Source organism: Lepisosteus platostomus, chromosome 21 (assembly GCF_059453375.1).
Source record: "Lepisosteus platostomus isolate fLepPlt1 chromosome 21, fLepPlt1.hap1, whole genome shotgun sequence".
Lineage (NCBI taxonomy): Eukaryota > Metazoa > Chordata > Actinopteri > Semionotiformes > Lepisosteidae > Lepisosteus > Lepisosteus platostomus.
The window spans coordinates 10,727,403-10,754,551 of NC_142631.1; the positions used below are offsets into that span (position 1 = coordinate 10,727,403).

At 37.4% G+C, this 27,149-nt stretch overlaps 1 protein-coding gene across 7 annotated transcripts in view; it reads right to left on the bottom strand.

Annotated features, from left to right (window-relative positions):
• LOC148644032 (disabled homolog 2-interacting protein-like) overlaps nt 1-27,149 on the bottom strand; it is a 365,146-nt gene that overhangs the window by 42,456 nt on the left and 295,541 nt on the right. For all 7 annotated transcript variants that reach the window (XM_088615285.1, XM_088615283.1, XM_088615287.1 and 4 more), the window contains 3 exons: nt 23,030-23,183; nt 17,463-17,561; nt 13,547-14,101 (listed from right to left, as the gene is read on the bottom strand). In XM_088615285.1, coding sequence (XP_088471411.1) covers nt 13,547-14,101; nt 17,463-17,561; nt 23,030-23,183 — 808 coding nt within the window. The remainder of the gene's footprint in view (nt 1-13,546; nt 14,102-17,462; nt 17,562-23,029; nt 23,184-27,149) is intronic.

Sequence of the window (27,149 nt, forward strand, 5' to 3'; positions counted from 1 at the left end):
ACTGTATGTAATGAAATGTGTAACTGAGAGAACAAAAATCTGCTGGAAAGACAGTCCAACAGCTCTTAATAATTTTAAATTCTTAAACAGGAAACACACCAATATGTAAAAAAAGACTGTTAAATTGTAAAATGACGTTTTTGGCAGTAGATTCAAACCTAATCATAATGACTTCTCCAAAAGGCAGAAAAACGTCTTCTTAAATTATCTTATCACCTTGGGATCTTGGTCTAAAAGCACTCCATAAACAGATGACTTTTTGAAATGTCAAATCTACACCTTCGGATTTGTTTTATCAGCATGTATTTGAGGCAGGCCATTAACAGATATCCTGGAACAGTATGGGAGGGATTGCCTTCACGATGTCTGGCAGAAATGCTAATATTTGCCTCCTGTAGCACCAACCAAAAAACAGAACCCACAAAAGGGTACATCTGATCAAAGCTCCACCACTGCACTAACCCGCACAAGAGCACCAGTAGGATTGTTAAAGGAAAGTAATTGAGATGGATTAAGATTGATTAAAGATTGATTAAATCTGCTTTACAGATTTTTACAGTTTTATTAAAAATGTCAAAAAATAGTATAAGTCTCATAACGTAACAATGAAGAGATAAGGAATAAAAATAAAAATACATGAATAGGTTTAGGCATATATGACTAATATGGTAAGTAGTATGTGTTAATCTTGACCAGTATGTCAGTTCTTCCAGCTGGACAAACACTGTAACACTACTGTAGGTCAAGGGTGATCAACCCTGGTCCCAGAGAGCCATAATCCAGCAGTATTTCAGGTCAATTAAGTCAAGATTGTTAAATTACATATTATATCATGACATCTAATGCTCCCTGAGATCTAGATGGTGTGTTTTTTTCATATCCAATCATCTCGCAGCTAGTATGTGACAGACCCCACCCTTAAATAAGGCAGTTATCAGGCCAGAGAGAATCTGATGCACATAGAAACTTGCAATGTCTTTTCAGGTGGAGAAGGCTTTATTTTAGAGGATATGCAGGTATTACACATACTTGAGTGGAGCCCATTTCTCTACTAACAAAACACTTACAGCAGACTGCTTCCTAAAACCCAACCGTAAGCTAAGAGCACGAAACCCTTTATATACCAAAACACATCAGTAACAGCCACTCCAACTACTCCACCCCTCCCCAATAATTAACTAATTGACACCCAGTGTAACTGTTTACAAGTGATGGGCTTTTGGTGCAGGATGTCTGTTTTAAAGGTTCTCAAAGAACTATCTCAAAGAGTTCTGGAAGAGTTCAGAAAGTAGGAGGGGAGCCACATTATGCATCAGTGAAGTAGCTGTGTCTTATTAGCCAGCAGCCCCATAAAAGGCAGTTCAGGAACAGAAGTGAGATATTGTACTGCTTTAACGATTGAATAAAAGGGTAACTTAAGGGAAAGAACATCGTGCAAGCCCAATATAAAATTTAGGCAGGACACTGGGTCAACACCTCTTTCCAACCATGCCATGGGAACTTTAAGCAACAAAGTAGTTGTGAATTAATGAATACTTTATTGCCATGTCAAAAAGATTGACTGGAATTTGCTCTAGTGCAGCCCCGATAAAGACAACAAAAACACATATTATACTAATGGCCTAATGGCTATAGGTGTTATTTTGGTAGCAGACAAACAGCACAATCAACTCACGAGGTCGTACTATATACTGTAACAAACAAAATAACCGAAAGAAAAACTAAACACAGACAAGTATCATGTCGCCTTAGTACAGCCCCATCTTTTAATGTCTCATCCAAAGGATGGTACTCATTAGAGCATAATGTTAGCAAACAACACTGTAGTGAACTGCCCCTGAGGATGTGGACTCAAGGGTATAATGACAACGGCATTAACACACAACATATGTTTCCAGTCCTCATTTAATGTATTTGTAATGTCCTTCAGTATATAGGTACACTGTGTAGTTCACCTGTTATAGATAATTGTTGAATATATTTTAAGTGTATAAAATACTGGGTTGTGCACATTGATTTGTTTAGTACAGTATATAAGGTGTCTGTGTCTTTCATATTATTTTTCTTTTCTGACAGTAAACCATATCTAGTCCAGACAGACCAGGAATGGTGGTAACCACTAATAGGTGGTATCTAAGGTAGTGTTTCACTAGAGATGTCTGGTTGTTAAGTTTTTGTTTCATCCATTAATAGAACAGGAACCCTTCCTAGTCCCTATGATTCTTTTATGTACATTTTAAGATGATGACCCCAAATAGCCAACCTGTGGTGAAGATTTTCAACACCATGAAGATCCTTGTATACAACAATATAAACTTTAATTTTACTAACATATGTGCTATTTCATACATATAATTATGACTGTAGGTTACACATTTTAATGTTAAAAGCTCACTACTTTTCTGACTGCTCATAGCCAAGGTAAATTCCTTCAAATTCCAATTCTTGGTAAAGATCTTAAGTGACTTGCTGCAAAACCTCAGTATGTTGTGGCTTTCATATTTAACCTGCTTCATACAAAACTGATGTGCCTTGTTACTGCAATAAATAAAAAAAGATTATCCAAGGTCTGAAGTTAATTTGGTATTTAAATCTTCTTTACAAGATTAAAAGTAAAGGAATCGATTTGATGACCATAATCCACTCAGCAAGGATAAGCACATATCTACTTACTGAAAGTGTTTTTTTCCCTTTATTTGCAGTTCTATGTATGAGATGTACCAATGTGCCTCTTCTATGAGTTAGGAAATGATAATTAGCAAAGTGACTTAATTAGGATAGATAAAACGTCATTTTAAGTTGTAAGAAAAACAGTAGATTGGGGAAAAAATGCCTTGCACCGCAAGAATATGAAGAAAATCATCCTGACCTTTCTACGGCTGGGATAGAAATATGTCTTTGTGGGTTCATTTAGTTAGATGATACTTCAGCAATATGACAAAACTAGGACAAGTCAGCTTTATTTTGAAAACGTATATTAAGACACTACTGAAAATATATTAGGGTACTCAAACTTCACTTGTAAGCACAATTATTTTTCTATGGCCTGGCAATTCAAGTGATTTATATGCACATTATATAAAACATATTTTTGCTGCCTTATACAAAACACACATGCACATTCCTAGCTTACTTTCAAAAGAAGCTTTCCTCTGACAATTAATTTCCTATGATTCCATCTAAAACACAGAAGAAAATGAAAAATAAAACACTTGACATTTCTTGCCATACACTGAAAGAATATGGAACGATAAAAAATCCAATATTTCATTCTCATTTAATTGCATTCTGTACTTGGAAGAATGAAATACTGACACTGCTCAGATTCATGGAAGACTAATTTTGTATTGTCCTACCCCCAGCAGAGTAAATCACCACTAAAATATACATTAGCTTACCTACTGGAACATCAATAAAAGCAACTTCATCCCTGCAGCTACATTTTCTGAATATAAATCGTCTTTTTTTCCAGAAAGATAACATCATATTCAGAAATATCTGGGGAGTAAAAACTGTCTGCGAGACCTGCCTTTTGTTCCAATAGAGGAAGGAAATATCGCTCCCTTAGAGGAATGAAAATATAGCTCACTTTTTAAAAATCAATTTCATATTGTTCTTCTGATGCTTCTCTGGATTTTTACAGAGAGTCATTTGGAACAATCATAATCTCTTTAAAAAAAATAACATCCTCATTATCGGCCATAATAAAATCTCCTTGGACCACAAACATCCAAAAATTCAGCATGAATGCTTAATGAGCTGTGGACCAAGTGACTGTGGGCCCTCTATCTAGAGGTCATTACAGTGAGCTGCTGACTTGTTAAGCTATATTGGAAGAAGACCCCCAGAGTCTAAGAGCACAGACCTCTTAAGCATCACCCCTGCAGGCCTGGTCAATTTTCTCCTACAGAGGTTGTGCCTTCTACTTACATTTTACGGTGTTTTTTACACCTATAACTGTTGTGGTGCCTCTATGGCTGCACAACTCTTTCATTGCTTTACGTTACAAAAAGCTATTCGCTTGTGCATGACTTTCTTTTAAATGTGGCAAATAGAATCATTTTATAAGATCCAGGTTTTGTATTGAGAAAATTCCATTTTAGAGAAAGCCAGTGCTGAGGATACATTTGGGGTTTAAAACACTTATTTTCTTTTCACCACCAAAATAAAATGAGCCAAGTCGAAAATAAAAACAGGACACTGTCTCCTTTTTCTTTTAAAAGTGTGGAGCTACAGTATGTACGCTGACCTTTATTCAGTGTACAATATATGATTTCCTGCCTTATTCCTGCTCAAAGTGATACAAAAATACTTTTCACAAGCAACAACAAAATCCACAAATTGAATGCTTTGTGAATTGAGTGTTCTGGCCACAGAATGAAGAGGCTCAAATCCCATTGAGAGAGGACAGAACCAAGGGTTTGAGGATGCTTGAGATGAATGTGAAGGAGAAATGTTTGGGTATGTACAGTATAGGAAATTTCCATAATAATGCTAATTAGGTACAGATCTGTGTGATTTATTGGCTGTTTCTATCCCTGACAAGCTTCAGTTAATAATTCAATTGAATCCAAACGTTTTCAGGGATTTCAACTTTAAGATTATTGCCTTCTTTTAAAAATGTATGCCCTTGTTTGAGCTGGGTGGTGGAGAGCCAAGGTCCTGTTGCATGTGAAAGTATTTGTATAGCAGATGACTGACTTTTTTCATTAACCCGCAGGTTTAAAAAGGAGAGAAACCCCACTTTCAAGGACAAGAAGTTGAAATCAAATAAAATGTTACGGGAAACACCTTTAGTAAATCATTACATATTAAGATTAAAAAGGAAATTAGTGTTGTGAATATTTAATGTGAATTGCTTTGGGTGTTCATACGTACAACCTCCCAGTACTTTTGGTAATGAATTTTTTTGTTCCTGCTTTCTGATTAAAACAGGATATAGCGGTAGATCTGCCAGAAGACAATGTAATTATAATTTAATGCCGGAGATTACACTGTGCGTATTAATCACAATTGAGGCACTGGAAAAACTATTTGCTACTCTGCTGCCTGTAATTACAGTTATAAACTACTAGCTGTCCAATTATGTACACTGCAATTTCAGCCAGTAGTCCATGTACTGGAAACAATTAAAATGCAGATAAATTAAGTATATTCTAGTACTAAATAAAGTAAAGGCTTTGTTGCAAGACCAAAAAAAAATATTTTATAAAAGCAATCAATTATTTTACAGAACTTAAGAGTTTGTTTATTTTCAAAGGTTTCTGATTTCTGAAACAATACTTCAGGAACAAAACATTACATTACGTTTTGGAGTATTGTGTTTTATTATTTTATTTGTAACATAAAAAATGAGAAATTGTCAACCTTCTCTTCAAAGGTATGGACAGTAAAAATATTTATAGTTATGTTAACACAATTTGTCCCAGTCTAAGTAATACAAAAAGTAAGATTAATCTTGATTAAAATGTATCTTTTGAAATATATTTTCAAATCATTGGACCACTTCAACTGAGACAAAGTCATCTGGTAAGTATAACAGGGAGTGATTAATTAGTGCCTTACCTGCTAACATACTGAAACTTGTTGCAGTGACAAGAGGTGACACTGTGAGCATGTCCATTAATCTTCAACAGTCTAAAATCAATGTTGGAAAATCTAAACTCTACTGATCCAACACTGACTAGCCTGGAATAATCAATGTAGAGCAAACTCTGGATTCATCAATTAGTGCTCTTTCTCTCAGGGCAGTTCCAAAGTTGAAATACTTTTACTGGAGAAAAGGATGAGCTCAAATGCCCAGGGCTGGTGGTAATGTAATAAAAGCTTTGACCTCCATGCAGTTTTTCACAAGAGGGTAGGCAATTGCTATACCTCAGCTTACCCTTCTACGCAAAAACCCACATCTATAAATCTATCAATCTATAAAACAGCTCAGCCAATTTATATTTTATTTATTATAGAATATAACGGATTCTCATTTGCCATAATGACTTGGAGAGTACCCATTTATACAGATATGACACTTTCTGGAGCAAAAGAACAACATTTGGCTTGAGGATACTTTCTCATCTGGAATTTATAATAATAATAATTGGTTACACTTATATAGCATTTTTCTGGACACTCCACTCAAAGCGCTTTACAGGTAATGGGGACTCCCCTCCACCACCACCAATGTGCAGCCCCACCTGGATGATGCGACGGCAGCCATAGTGCGCCAGAACGCTCACCACACATCAGCTCTCAGTGGGGAGGAGAGCAGAGTTATGTAGCCAATTTATAAAGGGGGATTATTAGGAGGCCCATTGGTAAGGGCCAATGGGAAATTTGGCCAGGACACCAGGGTTACACCCCTACTCTTTTCGAGAAACGCTCTGGGATTTTTAATGACCACAGAGAGTCAGGACCTCGGTTTTACGTCTCATCCGAAGGACGGCGCCTGTTTACAGTATAGGGTCCCCGTCACTATACTGGGGCATTAGGACCCACATGGACCACAGGGTGAGCGCCCCCTGCTGGCCCCACTGACACCTCTTCCAGCAGCAACCTTACTTTTCCCAGGAGGTCTCCCATCCAGGTACTGGCCAGGCTCACACCTGCTTAGCTTCAGTGGGCTGCCAGTTGTGAGTTGCAGGGTGATATGGCTGCTGGCAAATTTGAACCCATGACCATTCGGTAAAGAGTGTACCAGAGTGCTTGACTAGGTAATGATTCTAGACCTTCAGTCTGGTACCTTAGACTACTTTGCCATTCTGACACTGAAGGAAAAAAGCAAGAAAACTCCAGAACCTAATTCTGAAGCTGCTCTGCACTACATTGAGAAATGCACCCATCTATCATTGTGGATTGCTGGCAACTGAAGTAAAGACTATTGGTCAACACGTTTTTCTGCATTTATCAAGATACCATTTTGGAATCACTTGTGCTCCTCTTGAAAACAGGGATCTAAGATACCATTCTTACAGTACACATCCTGCACTACAACTGTAAACCAAATAGCAGAGGTTGGTTTCGGTCACTGTGACACTAGCTTGGCACATAAGGAATGATTTCATCATATGACATAATAATAATAATAATAATAATTGCTTACACTTATATAGCGCTTTTTCTGGACACTCCACTCAAAGCGCTTTACAGGTAATGGGGACTCCCCTCCACCACCACCAATGTGCAGCATCCACCTGGATGATGCGACGGCAGCCATAGTGCGCCAGAACGCTCACCACACATCAGCTATCAGTGGGGAGGAGAGCAGAGTAATTTAGCCAATTCATAGAGAGGGATTATTAGGAGGCCATGATTGGTAAGGGCCAATTGGAAATTTAGCCAGGACACCGGGGTTACACCCCTACTCTTTTCGAGAAGTGCCCTGGGATTTTTAATGACCACAGAGAGTCAGGACCTCGGTTTTACGTCTCATCCGAAGGACGGCGCCTGTTTACAGTATAGTGTCCCCATCACTATACTGGGGCATTAGGACCCACATGGACCACAGGGTGAGCACCCCCTGCTGGCCCCACTAACACCTCTTCCAGCAGCAACCTTAGTTTTTCCCAGGAGGTCTCCCATCCAGGTACTGACCAGGCTCACACCTGCTTAGCTTCAGTGGGTTGCCAGTTGTAAGTTGCAGGGTGATATGGCTGCTGGCGATACACTGACATAATACTTTCAGTGTAAGAAGGCCACATAATTGGTTCCTCTGCTTAACGGGTACCTTGGGCAGATATTTAATGAGGTTGTATACAGTATGTGAACAAATTTCTGAAAAATTTTAATAAAGGATTTATAGACTATAGTGGGGAAGCTAGTTTAGGTTTGGGGAATAGTTATACTTTGGATGAGGTTAGTATAATCACTTTTTTGTATCTGAAGACGCTTCTTCAACATTCTATAAGACATATACTTATAGCAATTTACTAGAAAATCCATTATACCATTATTTTTACAATTTAATCTAAAGTGTAAGCAGAATCTCTCCCAAACCAATTTGCAATTTTGTTGCAAAATTCAGGAGGATCTTTAGAGTGTCCCACAGTATATCTCCTGCAGGCTATTTTCAGCTTGTACCATTCAATTTCATGTAATTATATCTACTTATCATTATACCAGTTTCCCCTGTTCCAACAAATTTAACTGCAGCTGGGGCTCCAAACTTGGGCCAGACTAATTAAGAGAAAATTACATATTATTTAATATATATTTAATATATGCCATTTAATATTACATATTTCTTATGAAGACAATTATCCATTGCTCCTTGCACTTGGTAATGAATCAGTTAAATGAATTAGGAAAGCTGACATTATTCCTGGTGTGAGCTGTCAATCAGGCATGATATATTTATTAACTTGCATGAATGCAATGCTAAAACTCTGCTTATGGAAGACCAACAATACACAAATAAAAATATGACCCATTGCATGTCAGTTACCTACACTGGGAGATTTGTATGCTGAAACATTGTTCTTTTGCATTACTATTATTCATTTTAATATAATAATATAATATAATAATGAATATTCTATTTAATTAATATAATACTGTACCTAAGACATGATGGACCTCTTTTCACCTGAAAGTATCACATAAAATACACGTTGAATAATTGATTTTATTAAAAAGTAGAAGGAAAACTACTTGCCTGTAGCATTAGTTATCCATCAACTCTGATTATCTTATTTTCTCCTAATGTCTTAACAATGAAAAATGTAACAATAAACAATGTACTGTACAAAAAACTAAATGAATCTATGCCAAGTTTAATAAAACAAAGAGCAAAATCTCTTTCAGCTGAATAGATCAATACTACCACGCTTACGTTAAAGGTATCAGGCTAGAACCACTTTTATTCCTGATGATCATTTTTATTCAGCACCTTTGTACTACTTTAATTAGGGCTCTGTAGTACAAGCTAAAAAATCTACACCAGTAAAAGGAATCACAGAGTAATTCATTACAAACCCACTTTGTAAAGCCACTTATATAATAGTGCAGACATTCATCTAAAGAGAGGTTTAATGGGAATGCATACCTCAACAAAGTTTATGTTGAAGTATTGAAAAAAGACCTCTTGCCGTATGCATTAATGCTTCCTAATTTATGACAAAAGAATGAAAAGAATTATAAACCTTCCACAAGTTAATACCACAATTAATGAATTCTTATCAACACCAGAGATCAGCTGTGCATTCTTCCTGAACAGAAGAATCCTAATGCCTGGGTATATACAGTACATAACTGGTTTCCATATGGATGCATTTATTTACTTTGCTGCTATAATGGATAGCTGCTGTAAAAGCAGAAAGAAAGCATTTTGTCCAGGTTTTGCAATTCACATAACCTTTGAGGATACTTAATTAACAGCCTGGGTTATATTCTTTTTCTACTTTAACATTTTCCAATAAAATACTTTTTTGACAGTATTTCAGTTTCTACCAGGGCTACATATTGTACACAGTATCATTGTAAATCTCTTGTGAAGATGTCTTTCAGTTCTTTCAGTGAAATTTTACGGAAACATTGTATGTCTTTGGAATTTTGTTTATCTTTTATAGCAGCCATGACTGTAACATGGTCTTTCAGGAATAAAAAATAGGTAGATAGGGATACTACTGACTAGCATAGTTTTCATATTGCCATAAGTAGCTAATAAGTTGAGCAAGGCTAGACTAGGAGCTGTAAGAACTCCAAGAAAAAACAAGTTAATTCTGTTTGGTGTTAAAAGGTGTTGGTGGAGCAGCAGGTATACAGTACAGTATTTTCCCTGGAGTTTTCAAATCAATGCCCTAGTAAAGTATTATAGGAGGAATTCTCCTATATATGTATATTTGTAGGATAAAACCCTAAAATGTTTAGGTAAATAAAATTTTAATATAATATTAAAATAGCAATACAATATAAAAATAAACTAGTTTGAGCTTCTAAATATAGAAAAGTCCAAATTTCAGTTTACTTTCTTCCAGACCTGTTTTTCCCATTTTAATTGCTGATGACTGCTGTCAAAAGTCCTAACATCAGAAGATAATGCCTGTGTTTGTTTAGACTGCCGTCCTTGGGATTAAATAGAAAACTCCTACATGAGACAAGAGGACCAATAACACATGAAGAACCATAATGTAATGCTTTAAAAAGCCAAAAGACGAAGTTATTAGGAAAAGAACATTTGCAGTCAGAATTTATCTGACAGATTACACACATGCCATTTTAACCCCATTAACAGAAATAATATATAATTCACTAATTAGACTATACATTTGGAAAACAAATCCATAATGAAAGATTGCATTCCTTTGAGACCACATAATACACAGCTGACACTATATTTTATAGTAAAATACTCTATTTTAACATGGAAAATTATTTGAATGTATAAATACTGCAAGCTAGAAAAACAGGAGCTCACTGCAGTCTACACACTGGACAGAAGTTTTACACTTTGCACACTGAAATGTGGTCAGAAAAAGTTAGTCAACTGTGTGTTGCAACATGGACATTCCAATCTAACTGGGTTTCATTCCTGGATTAGTTGCACAGCCCAGCTTTGTCTAAACACATCCATAATATGTGCCTATTAAAATGGTGCCATTTTTTCCTCACAGGGTGCCTGAGATACAGTATTTACAACATGCAATCAAAGTAAGTCAACCATATTCTTCACTGTGCCATTAGCTACGTAGCAGCAAGGGAGACTCACATTTCTTTCTATTCTTTTAGCTGGATGCCTAAATAAATCATTAATTTTTTTCCTTAGTGAGGAGAGTCTGAAGTACGAACAGTATATCCATGTATCACTCCTCTCAAACATCTGAAAGAACACCTTGATTCAGTCATGACAGAAAAGCCTAGAAAACGAAAGCCTATCTTTTCTGATAAAATACGGGATTTTGGTAAATGTCCCCTGTGGGGAAGCAGACGCGTATTCTCTCAAACAGTGTACTGTATCTCAGATTCTTTTACAAATAGGACATTGCAAGGCTTCATAACACTGTCAAAGCACAGCATTTCCGAGAATTCCTTTCTAACAATCAGCCTTTCATCTGATGCTGGTTTAGCATTATCTTTACTGTTTCACCTCACATTATGATCTTTGCTGATGTTTTTCTCTCTGCAAGCTTCTGCTGCCATTCACCACACTTACAAAGGCAACTGTAACCGAATAAAGATTCCACTCAACTTCAGCCTGCTAGGTCCTTGTCTTTGTTCACTCCTTGCCCTTGTATGCTTTTTTGTCTTAGTTACCTAACTTTGAAAGATTTAATCAACATTCCACAGTACAATTCCAATCACATAACACTATGAGATCATGTTTTGGACTTTGAATTAAAAATATGGGAAAATAACAGCATTCGAGATGGCTTAATTACAGAGATCTATGGCAGGGGATTTAGAACCATTTAAGGTCAACCGTCACACCACTGAGTAGTATTAAGAGCACTGCACTTAATACACAGAGTGCAGAAGCTTTCTGGCTCAGTGTCATGCTCTCCTACAATCTCTCCATCATGGACTGAACTCTTTATTTCCTTTTACGGACTTCACCGATTGGAAACGAAATGTTAGCTTCAAGTGGGAATGCAAACATATGCTGTTGAAAACCATGACTTAGCATACACAGGTCCTTGGTACATAAACACATCAGAGAGGGAGGAGGAAGAGACGAGGAAGCAATTCACTCTTGTCAACAAATTTTGCAACACTGGCTCACTCGAGGAGAAAAGTAACACCCAAAAAAGGTTGAGTTCAAGCACGGATGGTTTTTCATATCTTAGATAACCACAGCTGAGGCCAACAATGTCTTTGTCGCATTTGCTTAATGGAATTTAAAGTCGAGATATTAAAATGCCTGCAACAAAATGCTTCCCAGACTGACAGAGAGGAATTTCAAAACATATTCCCAGTATATATTAAAAAGACCTTAAATTGTAAACGAGAACCAAACTTCATTTCTTAAACATTGGAGAATGTGTTAAAAGTGTATGACTGTGATACAGCACCGTAAAAGCAACGTAAGCTAATTTACTGCATATCTGGTACTTCCAAAGATTCTGTAGGACAATTTTACCTGCTCACAACTGTCCCTCAAAACAGTGCCAATTAACCTGAAAATTGCTTATGTAGTACAGCATTCATCTGTAAAAGTGAAGCAATTGATTAAACTAAAGGAACATCTTGGCAGGGGGTTCTGCTATGGATTATAGGGGCTTGTCAACATGGATTTGGTCTGATTTAATTTTATTATTATATTTAAATTTAATGTATTATTATTATTATGCTTTCAACAGCAGCAATGGGCATAACCATAGGTCATACTGTAAGCAATAGGCATTCAAGGCCTATTCAATAGGCCATTCAATAAGAATTAAAATATTAATTCTTAAACTGTAAGCAATAAGCATTCAATGAAATTAGTGTCTTTGGTTAAAAACCATAAAAGTATACATAAGCTGTGAAATGCTCAGAAGAGGGTGATGTAATTAGTGGAGTACCACAGGTATCTATATATGGACCACTGTTCTTTCCAATTTACTGTACTGTATATAAACGAGATTCTGCAATACTAAGTAAAGTACTTAAGTTTATAGATAATACCAAACTATTTGGTTGAGCAACACTGTAAACGCAGCAAATGACCTTCAAAAAACAAGATTCAAGACTGCGCAAGCATCTGGCAGATAATATTTAATTTAGACGAGTGAAGAATGTTACGTGCACCTAGGAAAAACTAGTTATAACTACAACCCTGAGCCTCAAGAAACTATAAAAAAGACAAGACACACAGTATTTATATCTTCTAGACAATGTGGGAAAGGTGAACAATGTTATGATATACAGTCTATTTAAAATTGTAGAATTTAAGTCAAGTGATGCATGTTAAATAGCACTAGTCAGTGTTAGATGGACCCCATTTAGAATATTGTCTGCAATGTTGTTCACCAAGTTACAAATTATTGCTCTGTAATCAGTTAAGAAAAGAACAACCAAATACTGGGGTTGAAAAGCTGCCCTATCCGGACATGGAACCAGGGGTTCTATGAGGGGACCTGATTAAAGCATTCAAAATCCTTAATATAATTTACAAACTCAATGTATTGGACTTGAGAATCTAGTAAAACACAAAGCAGAGGACACAAGTGGAAATTGTGTAAGTGCAACTGAAAGTGAGAACAGGAGGCAGTTTTTCTACATGTATGGTTGTAGGAATTCAGAACAAGCTAACAAGCTGATAATCCTGGTTTCTTTCAAGAAATGGCTGGATGAGATCTTTGGATTAATTAGCTACTGTACTAGCAGCCCAATGAGCTTGACAGACCAAACGGCTTCTTCTCATTTGTAAGTTTTCTTATATATTCTTTTGCTCGTTTCGAAAAAGCTTCACAGCTACACAGAAAATTAGTGCTAGTCAAGAAACCATGTTGACACATCTACTGTCATTTCCAGGCTACTAGAGGTCATGTAAATACTAGCAAGGGAAGTAAAAAGATGCTTTAAAAAAATCAGAAAAAATAAAGCCCTGATTTTTCATTCGTCCTGTGTGACCTACCTTGGCCTTCCCAGTGCTCTGGAGGATGTGCACCAGCGCACAAGCCATTTCTTCTTTGTTTTTGACACTGAGCACAGGCTCCAGCACTGAGCACAGAACCATGTAGTTGTTGGTTGTATACTCTGCAAACTCCTTGTAGAGCTCCATGGGCAGGATACTCATGCTCTGGTAGCGCGACTTGATTCGGATCATGGGCCCAGAGGTCTTGCCCTTGTTGGGGTTTGGGGTGCTGACCGGGTACCACTTCTCCATGAACTGCCGTCCAGTGACCGCTGCAATGGGGATGTTCACCAGCCCCACGTAATTGTTCTTGTCTTTTTTTTTCTTTTTGTCCGTCTCCTTGTACAGGTGCACAGTGATGCTCTTGACAGCGGGCAGGTTATTGAACTCGAAGTGCTCGCCCCAGAACACGTTGTCTGTTTTAAGCTTGCAAGTAGTCCGTGCATAAAGAGTGTCATCCAAGCACAGTTCACAGAAGTATTTCTTCTTGGCAGGCAAGTCCTTGGCTTCAATAATCCATAGTTTCAGCATGTTCTCCACACGTCTGCTGTTGTCCTGTGGAAAGAAACAAACTTTTTGCACCACACACAGTACTTTCTATTCTAATCATTTTTTCATGTTTAAAAGTAGCCATTACTTAGGGTAATTTATTTTTTAAACAGATTTTTTCTTGTAAAGTAAACTTGACTCAGATGGCATTACTAATTATGCACAAACCATTGTTAAATTATATCCTTCAATCTGCATTAATAGACTCAGTTGCACTTGGGGCAGTATTAGGAATGGATCCTACAACAGTCACTTTCAAACTCTTCCTATTTTAAAGAAGAAGGATGATTGAAACAGATCTGTTGAAACAGATCTGCTCAGCCTTCAGACAGTGTTGAATTATAGCAAAGTGGAATGTGTAATAAAGCTTGAGATTTTTTTTTCCAGGCTGGAAATTAAATATTAATTATTTTATAAGAGCCAATTAATTTAGTTAGAAAGTTCCCAAATATGCGAAGATTTATAGCAGGCAATGGTTAATGTAATAACCAAAAAGATAAAACTCTCTTTTAATTAGCCTGCAATTTGTTATATAATGCACTAATGGAAAATGAAACAATTGCCTGATTTTTTGGGTTGTCCTATCAGCAGTAGCGCTTTTATAAGGCAGACATTTTAGTGAAGAAGCTTTTTACATATTGCGTACAGTACATTATACTCAGCCAATATGTAATAGTATTCTGATTAATTTTTTAATTAAACTCAGAGACACAAATAAGATAAGGTCACTTTACCGGCCATATACAATTTCTTGTATTAGGAATTTGTCTTTTCACATATTCCAACTTTCTCTCCATGAGAAACACAGACAGAGAGAGAAGCTTGGGGTCAGAGCTCAGGGTCAGCCATTCATATGGCACCCCTGCCCTGGAGCAGCTGGGGTTAAGGGCCTTGCTCAGGGGCCCAACAGAGTAGGATTCCTCTGCCGGCCACGGGATACGAACCAGCAACTTTCCCGCCACAGGTGCAGATCCTTAATGCAAAAGGATTTAGAAGGCTAACTTTAAGATTAACTTTAAGTCTTGTCATACAAGGTCTGATCAAACCAGTCATACAATAAATAAGCATGACTATATTTCAGACAGGAAGCACTATAGGAAAATTAGACATTCCTGCTGTTTCTGGGTTCCCCTCATTTTCAAATGACAGGGCTCTTGGCCATAAATATGGTCAAAAGAAGTAAAACATTTACATAAAGCACTAGTACAAAACTGAATTAGTAGCATTGTAATATTATGAAACAGAAGCATTAGTATATTATCATTGTAAGGTTGCAGGAACACTTGGAACCTGTCATTCTTTTATATGGCTTGGCAGTAAGCATTTGCTCTAAACCAAACCTATTAAACATTAAACACTATGATTTGTGGACTCTAGAGTCCAGTAGAGTCAGTCACCGTCATGTTGAGGCCAGACTGATCCCTGTAGGGACTTGTAAAAGCCTTCAGGTCTACAGTCAATAGGTTCAAAGAAACTCTTTTTGTTTTTGATACAATGCCAGATTATGTCAAGTGCCAGCACTGAGCAGTTCTGTACACTGGAACTATACAAGGGGTCAGTCACCCTTATAACATGCTTAAGCTTTTGATTTGGTTTTAAAAAAGGTCAAAACTGCATTGTGAAAAGAAACATGTTTTAGACCTTGATTGTGCCAGCTTTTGAATCTGGCAGAATCCTTTTATTTACTTTGTGCTATAGAGTGGGTAAACAGCAAATTTTAAATAACAGGTTTTAAAGTCTCAATGGGCAATACATAATATCCTCAATAAAAATATCTGAATGTCTTTTGTTACATATATACCTAATAATATCCAGATTCTCAGAAAAACAACATCTTGCTTAGAAGTCTGAAGTGACAGAAATAGGGACATTTCTATAGAAACCTATAAGCCATTAATTGTTTTTTTCACGAAGGCTGACCACCCGCATACCATCATTGACACAATGTGCTTAGAGAATCTTTCTTCCATTAAAGCCACAAATGGATACATTCTAAAAGTCTGCATACAGAATGTGACACACAGCACCTCCACTGTTCAACGCTAGATTCACGTCATACCTAAACGGGGATATGCTGTAAGAGCCAATGTTTTTTCACTGTCTATTTTAATACAAAAGGCTTCAGTGGTTTAAAAACCTTACATACCTGTCCTAGGTTTTCATAACCTTATAGCCAAAGCAAGCCACAAAATCTTAAGGTAACTTCCAAAGTATATTTTCTACTGGCTCACAGTTAGTTCTTTAACACAAGTTTTTATTATACAAACAAATATGACATAATTAGACATAATTGATAAAATTATTGCATCAGCAATGTTTTCTATTTAGAAAGCTGTAATGAGAAAGTAGAAAAAAAGGAAAAACTATAGTAAAAATAACTCATTTAACTTATAACACATTTCCAACAGGACCATCCAAAACTTATGGTACAATACTGGCTGTATGGTTGAGCTGAGAGAAATGAACATATGTAACTCCTGCCTTTCAACCTGTCTGCCTCATTAGTAGTGGGCCAGAAGATAGGATTAACAATTTTATTCATCATGTTACTTCAACCTAAGCACTGAAGAGAGGAAGAAGTAGGGTCCAGTTCTGATAATGAACAAAATATTAACTTCTGGTTCTGCTGAGGAAGTCCAGACTCTTGTTAGGACAGGGGCAGAATCCAGTATTCATGAAGATCTGTAATCCCAAATTAAAGGACGTACTTTATGCTCAATTTAGTTTGGAACTACTGTATCTATTGTGGGCAAATGCCAAAATATATAGCAGAGGAGGGAAAAAAATGCATACTTAAACACTGTGTATTTTTGCTGAAATATGTAAATCGGTATTCTCTACATATAGCTTTTCTTTTCTGTGATCCTCAACGTACAGTAGAGTGCTTGTGATATCATGTACCCACAGCTCAGGTAATGCTGGGGAATAAACTTCACTTGCACTGTGCCAGCTCAGCCAATTTCAGGTTCAGCACAAGCTCAGCTCAGACGCAGAATCACAGAGGTATCTAATCCCAGGAAACAGAGGAAGAAGGTAGTTCTGATAAAGAACAAAAATGTTAACTTCTTGTTCTGCTGAGGAAGTGCAGTCTCTTGTTAAGACTGGGGCAGAATCCAGCATTCAGAAAATCTTTCAATCATAAATGAAAGGATGAACCGTGTGCTAAATTAAGTGTGGAACTACTGTATCTGCTGTGGGCAAAAGCCGAAATCTAAAGCAGAGAACACTGCGTACAAAATCACTTCCATATATCACACCCATACAGGCTCAGGAAAATATAAACTGTAAACTGTGATTAAGATTACAGGAACTGTCTGCTCTGCACCACCCCTCTCCCCTCTTTTATATCCAGGAAGTATTCATTTACTTTGTTCGGGTGAACAGCCCTTCGCAGGTTTTCCATCCATTTATCTCTCTCAGCTGAAGATCGGCAGGAGAAACACTTGCTTCCAGCTGATGTTGTTACCTATTTGAGAAAAAGAAAAGAGACGTGCATGAAGGTGCTTTAAATCCACTCAGGAACTATTCAGCTTGACTGAGTTTATTTATCAGCCAGCAGCCATGTCACCCTGCAACTCACAACTGGTTGTCCACCAGCAGGTGTGAGCCTGGTCAGTACCTGGATGGGAGACCTCCTGGGAAAAGTAAGGTTGCTGCTGGAAGAGGTGTTAGTGGGGCCAGCAGGGGGCGCTCACCCTGTGGTCTATGTGGGTCCTAATGCCCCCAGTATAGTGACGGGGACACTAGACTGTAAAAAGGTGCCATCTCTTGGATGAGACGTAAAACCAAGGTCTTGAGTCTGTGGTCATTAAAAATCCCCGGTCGTTTCTCGAAAAGAGTAGAGGTGCTATACCGGCATCCTGGCCAAATTTCCCATTGGGCTATAGCAATCATGGCCTCCTAATAATCCCAATCTATGAACTGGCTTCATCACTGTGCTCTCCTCCCCACTGATAGCTGGTGTGGGGTGAGAGTACCGGTGCACTACGGCTGCTGTCGCATCATCCAGGTGGGGCTGCACATTGGAGGTGGTGGAGGGGAGTCCTCATTACCTGTAAAGTGCTTTGAGTGGAGTGTCCAGAAAAGCACTATTTACTGTAAGTGTAAGGAACTATTATTACTATTGTCCTACTCCCCACCTCACAACCTTCACTCTTCTAATTCTGGTCTCCTATCTGTCACTTTATGGGTGACATGGCCTTCTCCTGTTATGCCCCCAAACTCTGGAACTCCTCTCAGAACCATCTCCTCACAGATATCAGAAAGTCATCTTCTCTAAACTCCTTCAAATTCAGACTCAAAACCGTCTTTAGAAGAGCCTTTACTTAAATGGTTCTGTTCTTTACCCCTCTGCTCCTACTTGTATTCGGTGTCCCCATCTACTGTCTCCTCTCACTGTGTATTCTCATTGTTACGACCCCAAGTGTATAGGGGTAAAGGGGTGTAACATTTAGGATAATTTTTGGAAGCAGGCGGGAACTGGTGAGGGACTAGGAAGTGTGATATTAAGGGGTTGGTGAAAAAAGTGATCATTTTAAGGTGAATAAGTGACTGGTATGAAATAAGACACAGGGTAAGGGAATTAGACTGGTGCCAAAGAAAAGAAAATAACAAACAAAATGGAGCTGGCTAGGAAAGTGAGGGAAAGCCAATCTGACTACAAAAGAAAACCCAAAACACACGGTCTTCGGCGTCTTCAACACCCTAGCTAACCTTCGCTAACTACCCAAAACCATACAAGACAAACAGCACTCACCTGTACTAACTAGTGTTACTTATACAAAATCAACTAAGTGTGTAGAATGTACCCAACAACCTAACCTAACCTTACACACAAAAGTTCACACAAAAACACAAGTGAACTAGGAATACAAAATAGGGGAAAACGAGAGTAATCAACAGGAACAGGGTACAAAAGAACACAAAGGTTGAACATACAGTATAACACGTTAGGGCAAGGTGATGGGTAAACAAGGATAACACAAACAAACTAAAGTACAAAGAAGACGAACAGAAACAGACAAAAGCCAAAGCTATAAGAAAACACACACACACACACACACACACAAAGCAAAATGACAAACCAACAAAGCCAAAGCGAAATCAAAAGCGAAGCAAAGCAATAACCAAAGCCGAGTGGGACCGAAGTCAGACAAAAGGCCTGTCCTTCCTGAAAACCTCAATGTTATATACTGAATAAGATGCACTCTAATTGGCTGAGAACCTGATTGATGATGATGTCATATGGTACAGTGGTGTAATGGTGGCCCAAAGGGAGAGGTAAAACAATCAAGGTCAGAAGTGTGGAACATAACAACAAAGACACCCACAGACCACACACTGGGACGTAACATCATTGTGCATATCTTGTGTATTTTTTTATTGTTGTTGTCATTCTGTAAAGTGCTTTGAGACGCCACCTTTAAAGGTACCGTACTCGTTTTTTTAAATAATTATTACTACTACTACGTAGTATGAAATAACAGAAAACATGGACAAGTAGGGCTAGTATTACTAAACTTATTTTCTAACAACTCAGAGTAGTTGAGGCTAACTCACTGCGCTAAACTGTTTAAAATCCACATTAGTATCGTTGCCAGACAAATCCATCTAGACCAACTGCCTCTGCAAAATGAGGCCTGCATTACAAAGCAGTGCATGTTCAATCCAGTTGGCAATTGACTTTAGTTTAATAGCTTTCTAAATCCCTCTAAATGTCCTTTTCTGAAGTTGCCACCAGCAAAGCCATGAAGAATGAAATGAGGCAAAGAATTCTTTAAGCTCAAAATGACACACTCATCCTCAGTCAAGCAATAAATAGAGTACTGTACCTGGACATACAGGCAAAAGTAAACATAGAGAATAAAAGCTAGGATAAAAAAAATAGAAATAAAAACCTGTAAAACATGAAACTGAGATTAGCTGTGTTTTTTCAGTCTCTTTTTTCCCATTACTCTGTTATGTTAAATAAAAAGCAAGATATGCAAATCAAAAGGTAAAACAGAATCTTCACTGGTGGCAGGAGAAGCTTTTTCTTTGTAATCTGTATAAGCGAGTGCATTGCATTATAAAAATTCATCCTTCAGTGCCTAATGAAAATGCATATGCATTACTCATGCACCTGAAAGTCAAATAAAGCCTGAAGACATACAGTAGCTGCTTTGCTGTTATCATATGATATGTTTCCCTTCCCTGCTGAGGTAAGGCTAGGAATGAAGACTGAATGAGGGAAATTCCACCTTGTCCACTTGCTGCCTGATAATGCTTCATGACCTCCAAAGGGATCACTACGCCGACGAGATTAGTATCATTAGACTATACACTAGACTATGCATTATATTCCAAGTAAGTTTTTTAAATGTTGGAAACTCTCATTTCTATTATTAATAATTGAACACTATTTTTCATTTTGTATGCAACTAGTTTGGAATCATCAAATGCTTATCAGTTCAGGTAAGGACCTGTTGTCAGAACCATTTGTTATTTAATACTGTGAGCTACCAAAGTGTCTTACATAAGACTTAGCTATGCCTGGAGGATCTTCTAGGCATGGCTCTCATTGACTGCCCATGAGTGAAAAATTCGAAGAAATCCTGGACAGCTAAGGATTTCACGACCACAGTCGCATTCACCCAGTTGTGCACTGATCAGCAAATTGCTTGGCACTAGGCTCGAACCTGTGACATCTGGATCACAGAGCACAATCTCTGCTCTCTGAACACAATACAATGCATTGCTTGGGTTCTGATTAGAACATTGCCTGGGTTATGGCAATTCTCACCTTAATAATGTTTAATTTTAGCTGTGAAGTCGCTACTGAAATGGGTCCATCAGTATGGAATACAGTAGATAAACATTTTACTACTATCCAACTGCCATTTTAAAGATGGTACAGAAATAAATTGTGAAACGGAATATGTTCTGTTTTTGCCAGCTCTTAGCAAAGGCAATTCTTACATTATTCACTTATTTATTCAGAAAAATAGCCAGGCCAGACCTTTGACATTTTCAGTGTATTGAAAAGCAAGGCAAGGCTGCCAGCGGTAGCACCCAAAGCCCCACATGGTTCACAGTACTGCTATGGGGTGAGATAGTATTGAAGATCACACGTCTTTACAGCACTGAAAAATAATCCAAGAATGAAACATGACAGTCAGAATAATGACTAGCACTGCCACTGTGTACTGGGGCCTGCTTGTTAATGCCTGGATAGGAGTTTGATGTAGGGCTGATAACTATGCAGCAATATCTTGTATCTGTTGAGCTGCTGAGTGTTTGCTTCTGTTTAGAAGAAGAAATATGAAATCGGAAGACTGCAATCTTATAGAGAGAGGGTAATTTGCTTTCTGGGAGCTGTAATCAGTATTTTAGAAATCTATCAAAGTTTTATTTAAAATAAGTGATTCTGAGTAGAATACTAGCAGTAATGTATATAGCACATAATGTGCTTCACTGTTCCATGACAACTTAAAAAGGAAAGTAAAAATCCTATGAAAGACAAACTTGTTTTTATTGCTACCAAACATCTTGGTGCAACAAGGCTTATTGTTCACAGTGAGTCTAATAGAGACAGCAGTCTCTCAAATGCATTGAAATTCCTTGAGTCAGTGTACTGAGTTTTTGTGTAATGTGCTTGACACTCATTCTGGCAATGTATGTCGGGGACATTGGGGTATGGCAGAGACGACAGCATAAATCTGAGGTTGGACTGCATAATCTACAATGGCAGCATACCCAGAGCTTCTGTCCAAACAAGCATTAGCCAACTGTAAAGCTCCTTTAAAAAAAGCAAAAGAAATATTTGATTTAAATATATTCCAGATTTTATGGTATCTATAAATATTTAACCTAATTCTTTGATGTTTTTGAGATGTATTGCTTCAGCAAATGAAGACTTTGTGACTGGTTTTGTGAATGCTTTATTTCCTTAATAAAAGGGCAAGCATTTCAAAGACAAGTAAAAGAAGCTAACGTTTTCAAAGAAAAGCTTTGATGGTACTGGACAGTGCTCTGTCATTTATTATACACCGAACATTTATTAAACAGGAAACCTCTTTATCAAACGCTGCAGCACAGTGGGGTTCGAAAAATAATACTCTTTTTTAAATTCCCCCTTCCTGAGCTTTATACCGTTGACTGAAGAAAAACCTGTCATAAACAAAACTAGCCAGGAAGCATAGCTAATAAGCAAGTCTAAAAAAGAACACTGAGCACACAGTCATTATTGCTACTGTATATACAGTACATACAGGCTAATCATAATAATAAGTATTTAGGTACAGTATAAGCTCAGCCATTTCATCAGGCTTTTATTATTTAATAATAATTAATTAATAATTGCTTGTACTTATATAGCGCTTTTCTGGACACTCCACTCAAAGTGGTTTACAGGTAATGGGGACTCCCCTCCACCAACACCAATGTGCAGCCCCACCTGGATGATGCGATGGCGGCCATACTGCACCAGTCCACTCCCCACACACCAGCTCTCACTGGGGAGAACAGAGTAATGAAGCCAATTCAGAGATGGGGATTATTAAGAGGCCATGATTGGTAAGGCCAAAGGGAAATTTTGGCCTGGACACCAGGGTAACACCCCTACTCTTTTAGAGAAACGCCCTGGGATTTTTAATGACCACAGAGTGTCTCCTCGGTTTTACGTCTCATCCAAAGGACAGCACCTTTTTACAAATATAGTGTCCATGTCAGTATACTGGGACGTTAGGACCCACATAGACCAAAGGGTGAGCGCCCCCTGCTGGCCCCACTTACACCTCTTCCAGCAGCAAACTTAGTTTGTCCCAGGTACAGGCCAGGCTCACACCTGCTGAGCTTCAGGGGGCTGCCAGTTGTGAGTTGCAGGGTGATATGGGTGCTTCTATGGTGTCTCCGTGGCTGTTTGGGATGTGCAGTATCAGACACATGATGACTTACCTCAAAGCAATAGTCCTGCCCCAGAATGCTGCTGTGCACAGGCTTAATTACAACCTCCTCCTCCATACTGAGATCCAGAGCTTCTACTGCACTGCTGGGGCTGAGCAAAGACTCGTGGGACCGTGATTCTTTCAGCCTCGGCATTAGATGTGATCTGAAAAGAAAGAAAACACTCTTGTTAGTCACTGAACACCCCCAGCAAGCCCTACAAAATTAACAACTGCACAATTCTTGCCTTGAGAGCCACCAAAGAATGCCTTCGCAAACACCACTTCATTATATGCATTTAATTTACAATAAGCACTTTGTAAAAATATTTTTTTACTTAATTTACTTAAAGCAGTGTACTTTGAGTGGAGATTAAAACAATATCCAAAGTGGGTTTTAAGTACAGTAATGGTTTTTGATTATTGAAATTGCCTTTTGTGTGTGGAGTTTATACCAGCATTTATAATAATTTTGCAGAAGCAAATATTATTTTTAATTCCCAAAATAACCATACAAGGCAACATGTCTTAAAGCTGTCATCCCATGAACATCTCAGGAAATCAGTCTCCCATTTCCATATTGTGAAGACGTATTTTCTAATTTGCCAGCAAATAAACTTGGCTGAATGTCTGAGTTCACAGCTGAAGGAAGTGACAGTTCTTCTTTCTCCATTTAGCTTGTATTTGTCATATTTTCAAGCCCAAACAGCTGAAGCCTCTTTCTTTTGATAGATAAGTCATTTTTTTTTAAAGTCAGCAGTCTTTCATTTATCTGAACAAATCAAAAAAGTTTTTTTTTCCACAATCTTTGCAAAGCTGGCATCATACAGCAGCTTGCTGTTCATGTGTCAGTCTTTTTTAATGTAAAAAGGAAAAGAACATGTTTTTATGAAAACAGATTTTATTTGATTTAGTCTTAGACTCCCCAGAGGCAATACATGCAAATATTAAATGCTTCCAAGAGGATAAAACAGTATATTGGCAATTAAGCGACAATCCAATCACAGCAGTGGGCCCAGAAGATAAAAGTATCAGTATTAGACCAGTACTCACAATTATAGTAAGACTAATAAGCAGCCCTAATTTTTCCTATAGGAAAATCATAACAAAAATTCATCTCCAAACTAAAACTCTATAAGACACATCACACAAAATACAAAAGGACAAAATTCATTAATACCAAAATGTTTATATTAAAAGAAATTGGTGCGTTTTATTTAGTATGTTAGCTCTAGTTGACAATAATGGGATTTTACTATCAGGGTAATTTCATAATACGTACAGAACATACACACACATTGCACAGAAAAAAAAGAAATGCAATACTCAATTCCGAAGGTGAAATGTGAAAAATAGATATAAAAATCACAGAAATTGTGAACTAAAATACAGAACAAAGACTCATGGAATTTTTTTTGTTTGTTTGAAACATGGCAGACTGTCGATTTAAAAAACTTTACAAACTTAAAAACTTGTAAAACTTTACAAACTGTGCATAAGCACATTTCTGACAGTGCTGACATATAGACCTGATCAACCTCTGGATAGACTGCTGTGGGACATTCAGCTGTTCCTCATGTGCAGTTACAGTCAGCCAAGATTGGCCTGTTGCAGTTGTCTCCTATTGATGACCTGGTCCTACGGCTCTTCTACTGGACAGGAGAAAAGGCCGACTGCAACAAAACTTTGTAATTGGTTTCTTGGAGTCTTCTATTGTGCTACTGGAAAAGTGATACTACTGGATTCAGTTGCTATTGGATCAAGGATTTTGTCAATGTATCACTGAGCAGCACAATCACCCTTAACCATTACTAACCCCTTTCTTGTGTTAAAGGAGTGATTCTGTGATTCTTTATCATCTCCAGCTAACCTCTGAATGTGTTTTGAGCAGATTATTTTCATGCAGATGGTGAGATGCAGTCATTCTGCTGATCCCAGGATATTTCTTCCTGGAATGTCTTGAGCCACTACAGTCTGGAAAGATTATGTGGATGGCTCAGGCAAATTTGATGGCCCTGAGCTAGTGGGGTTAACCTCTGCCTTCTAGGATAAAGCCTGTCCCTCACAGAGTCAGTTTCCTGGTTTCTCTGCATAGTCTGCTGATTGCTGAAACAGAGCTCGTCATTCTATGGGTGACTTTACTCACAGATAGGCCATCCTCAATCATTCTGACAGCAGCTGAACTTCATTAGTTCTCTGGTTTGTCTTTGTATCTATTGCTGTTCTTGCTTTAATTAAAATCATGTATTTTTGAATGCCTACTTACTGTATACAGATACGTAATTTACATAATTTAATGATTTTTAACCCAACTCAAATACCAAACACTGAGCACCTGGAATTTTTATGAGCTCATTATTATTTTTTACCAAGGAACACTCAATGGATTAATATGCTCACTGATTAAAATGTAAATAACGTGTCCAATGAACAACAGTAAAATCTATAAAATGTATATGCATATATCTATTGTATAACAGAGTATTAGTAATTAACAGAGTAGAGTTAGTAATTAAAAAACCATTATGTGAAAACTGAACAATGAAATTACAACTGAAATGAATTTACAACATAAACTGTACACAAGCTACCACAGAGATAGTAGTCAGACTGAGTCAGTTCAGTGTCTTCTGGTACTGTATGTACTACTATTTGTTCAGATGGATCTCATGTGTGTGAATACCAAATTACACTGTTCCACAGGAAACATTCTTATAATACACCATGTTTAGTTGAAGCAGAGATATAATATACAGTTCATCAGTAAACTAAATATAAAATATATAAATAAACTCCGTTTCTTTGATGGAAAGCCATGTACACTAACTGTATCGAGATCCTGTTCAGGATAACAGGAATACAGTAGAAACAGAAAATGTAGAAATACGTTTGCCAAAATACATGAAAAAACCTATAAACCTGAAATAACCTATAAAAATGACATTTATTTGTGTGCCAAGCTCAAATGTTTTACTACAGTATGCTAAAGGAAACTCAAAAGATTTTAGATTAACTGCAGGCTTATAAATCACTTTGTAATGCTGCTTAAGTTTCCATGAACTAGGTGGTCTTTGTGTATTTCTGTAATTAAACTGTTAGTTAGTCACCTCCTACTGCACATAATGGGTCTTAACTCATACTCATACAGTAACTCATATTCTATTCTCCTCTCTACTGGTACAGTAACTTATGGGTGTATACTGGAGCACTCTGGCTGCTGTCACATCATCCAGGGGGAGGGGAGTCCCTATTACCTGTATAGCGCTTCGAGTGGAATCTCCTGTAAAGTGCTATATACTGTAAGTGTAAAGATTATTTATTTATATTATTTATTATGGGTAGAACATGTCTGACATGGAACTGTTTCAGTTGGTGAACTCCAAAGCGTGTTATGTTACAACATACAGTAGTGCTGTAGATTTACAGACTTTTACTAAATCTTTCTGTATCTTTCTTCTCTGTTTTCAGTTCTGAGGGAAAATATTTTAGACTATATGAAAATGCATGAATGAAAGAGTTGTAAAATCCAAATAACGTTCAACAATGCGTGGAGAAAAGATAAGAAAGGAATTGAATGTTATAAACAAACTTTCTTATGGAATCAAGGTCTCGCTGCCAATATAACTGCTATGAATTCTAAAAGCGACATTTCATGAAATAATTTTCATACAGTAGGTCTCCATTTTTCACTTGGCATCACATATCATTCATTTCAATCATTTTAACATTAAAATATCTCTAACTCTAGGTTTTAAAAAGCTCGGCAAACCACATTGTAATAAATGGCTAAAGGTGGTAAATAAAAACATTGTTATTGAAAGTACCCAGAGAAACAGATGGAGATACAAAATTAATAATAAATTCAAAAGCCAACTCTTCTTAGGAAAGGATAAATAAATACAAAGAAAAAAGCTCCAGTTCAATACAAAAAATCCTATAACAGCACCCTGTGCTGAAAAATTGGAATGTTGAATTATACTGAAATCACAATTCATGAATGAAAATGTAGCTGTTTAATGATTTTTAATCACCCCTTAATTCACACAGCACAAAAAAACCTAGCAAAGCTTAATTATTTGCACCTTTACAGTGAAAGCCAGTGGATTCCCCTTTCTCACACAATGTACACACTG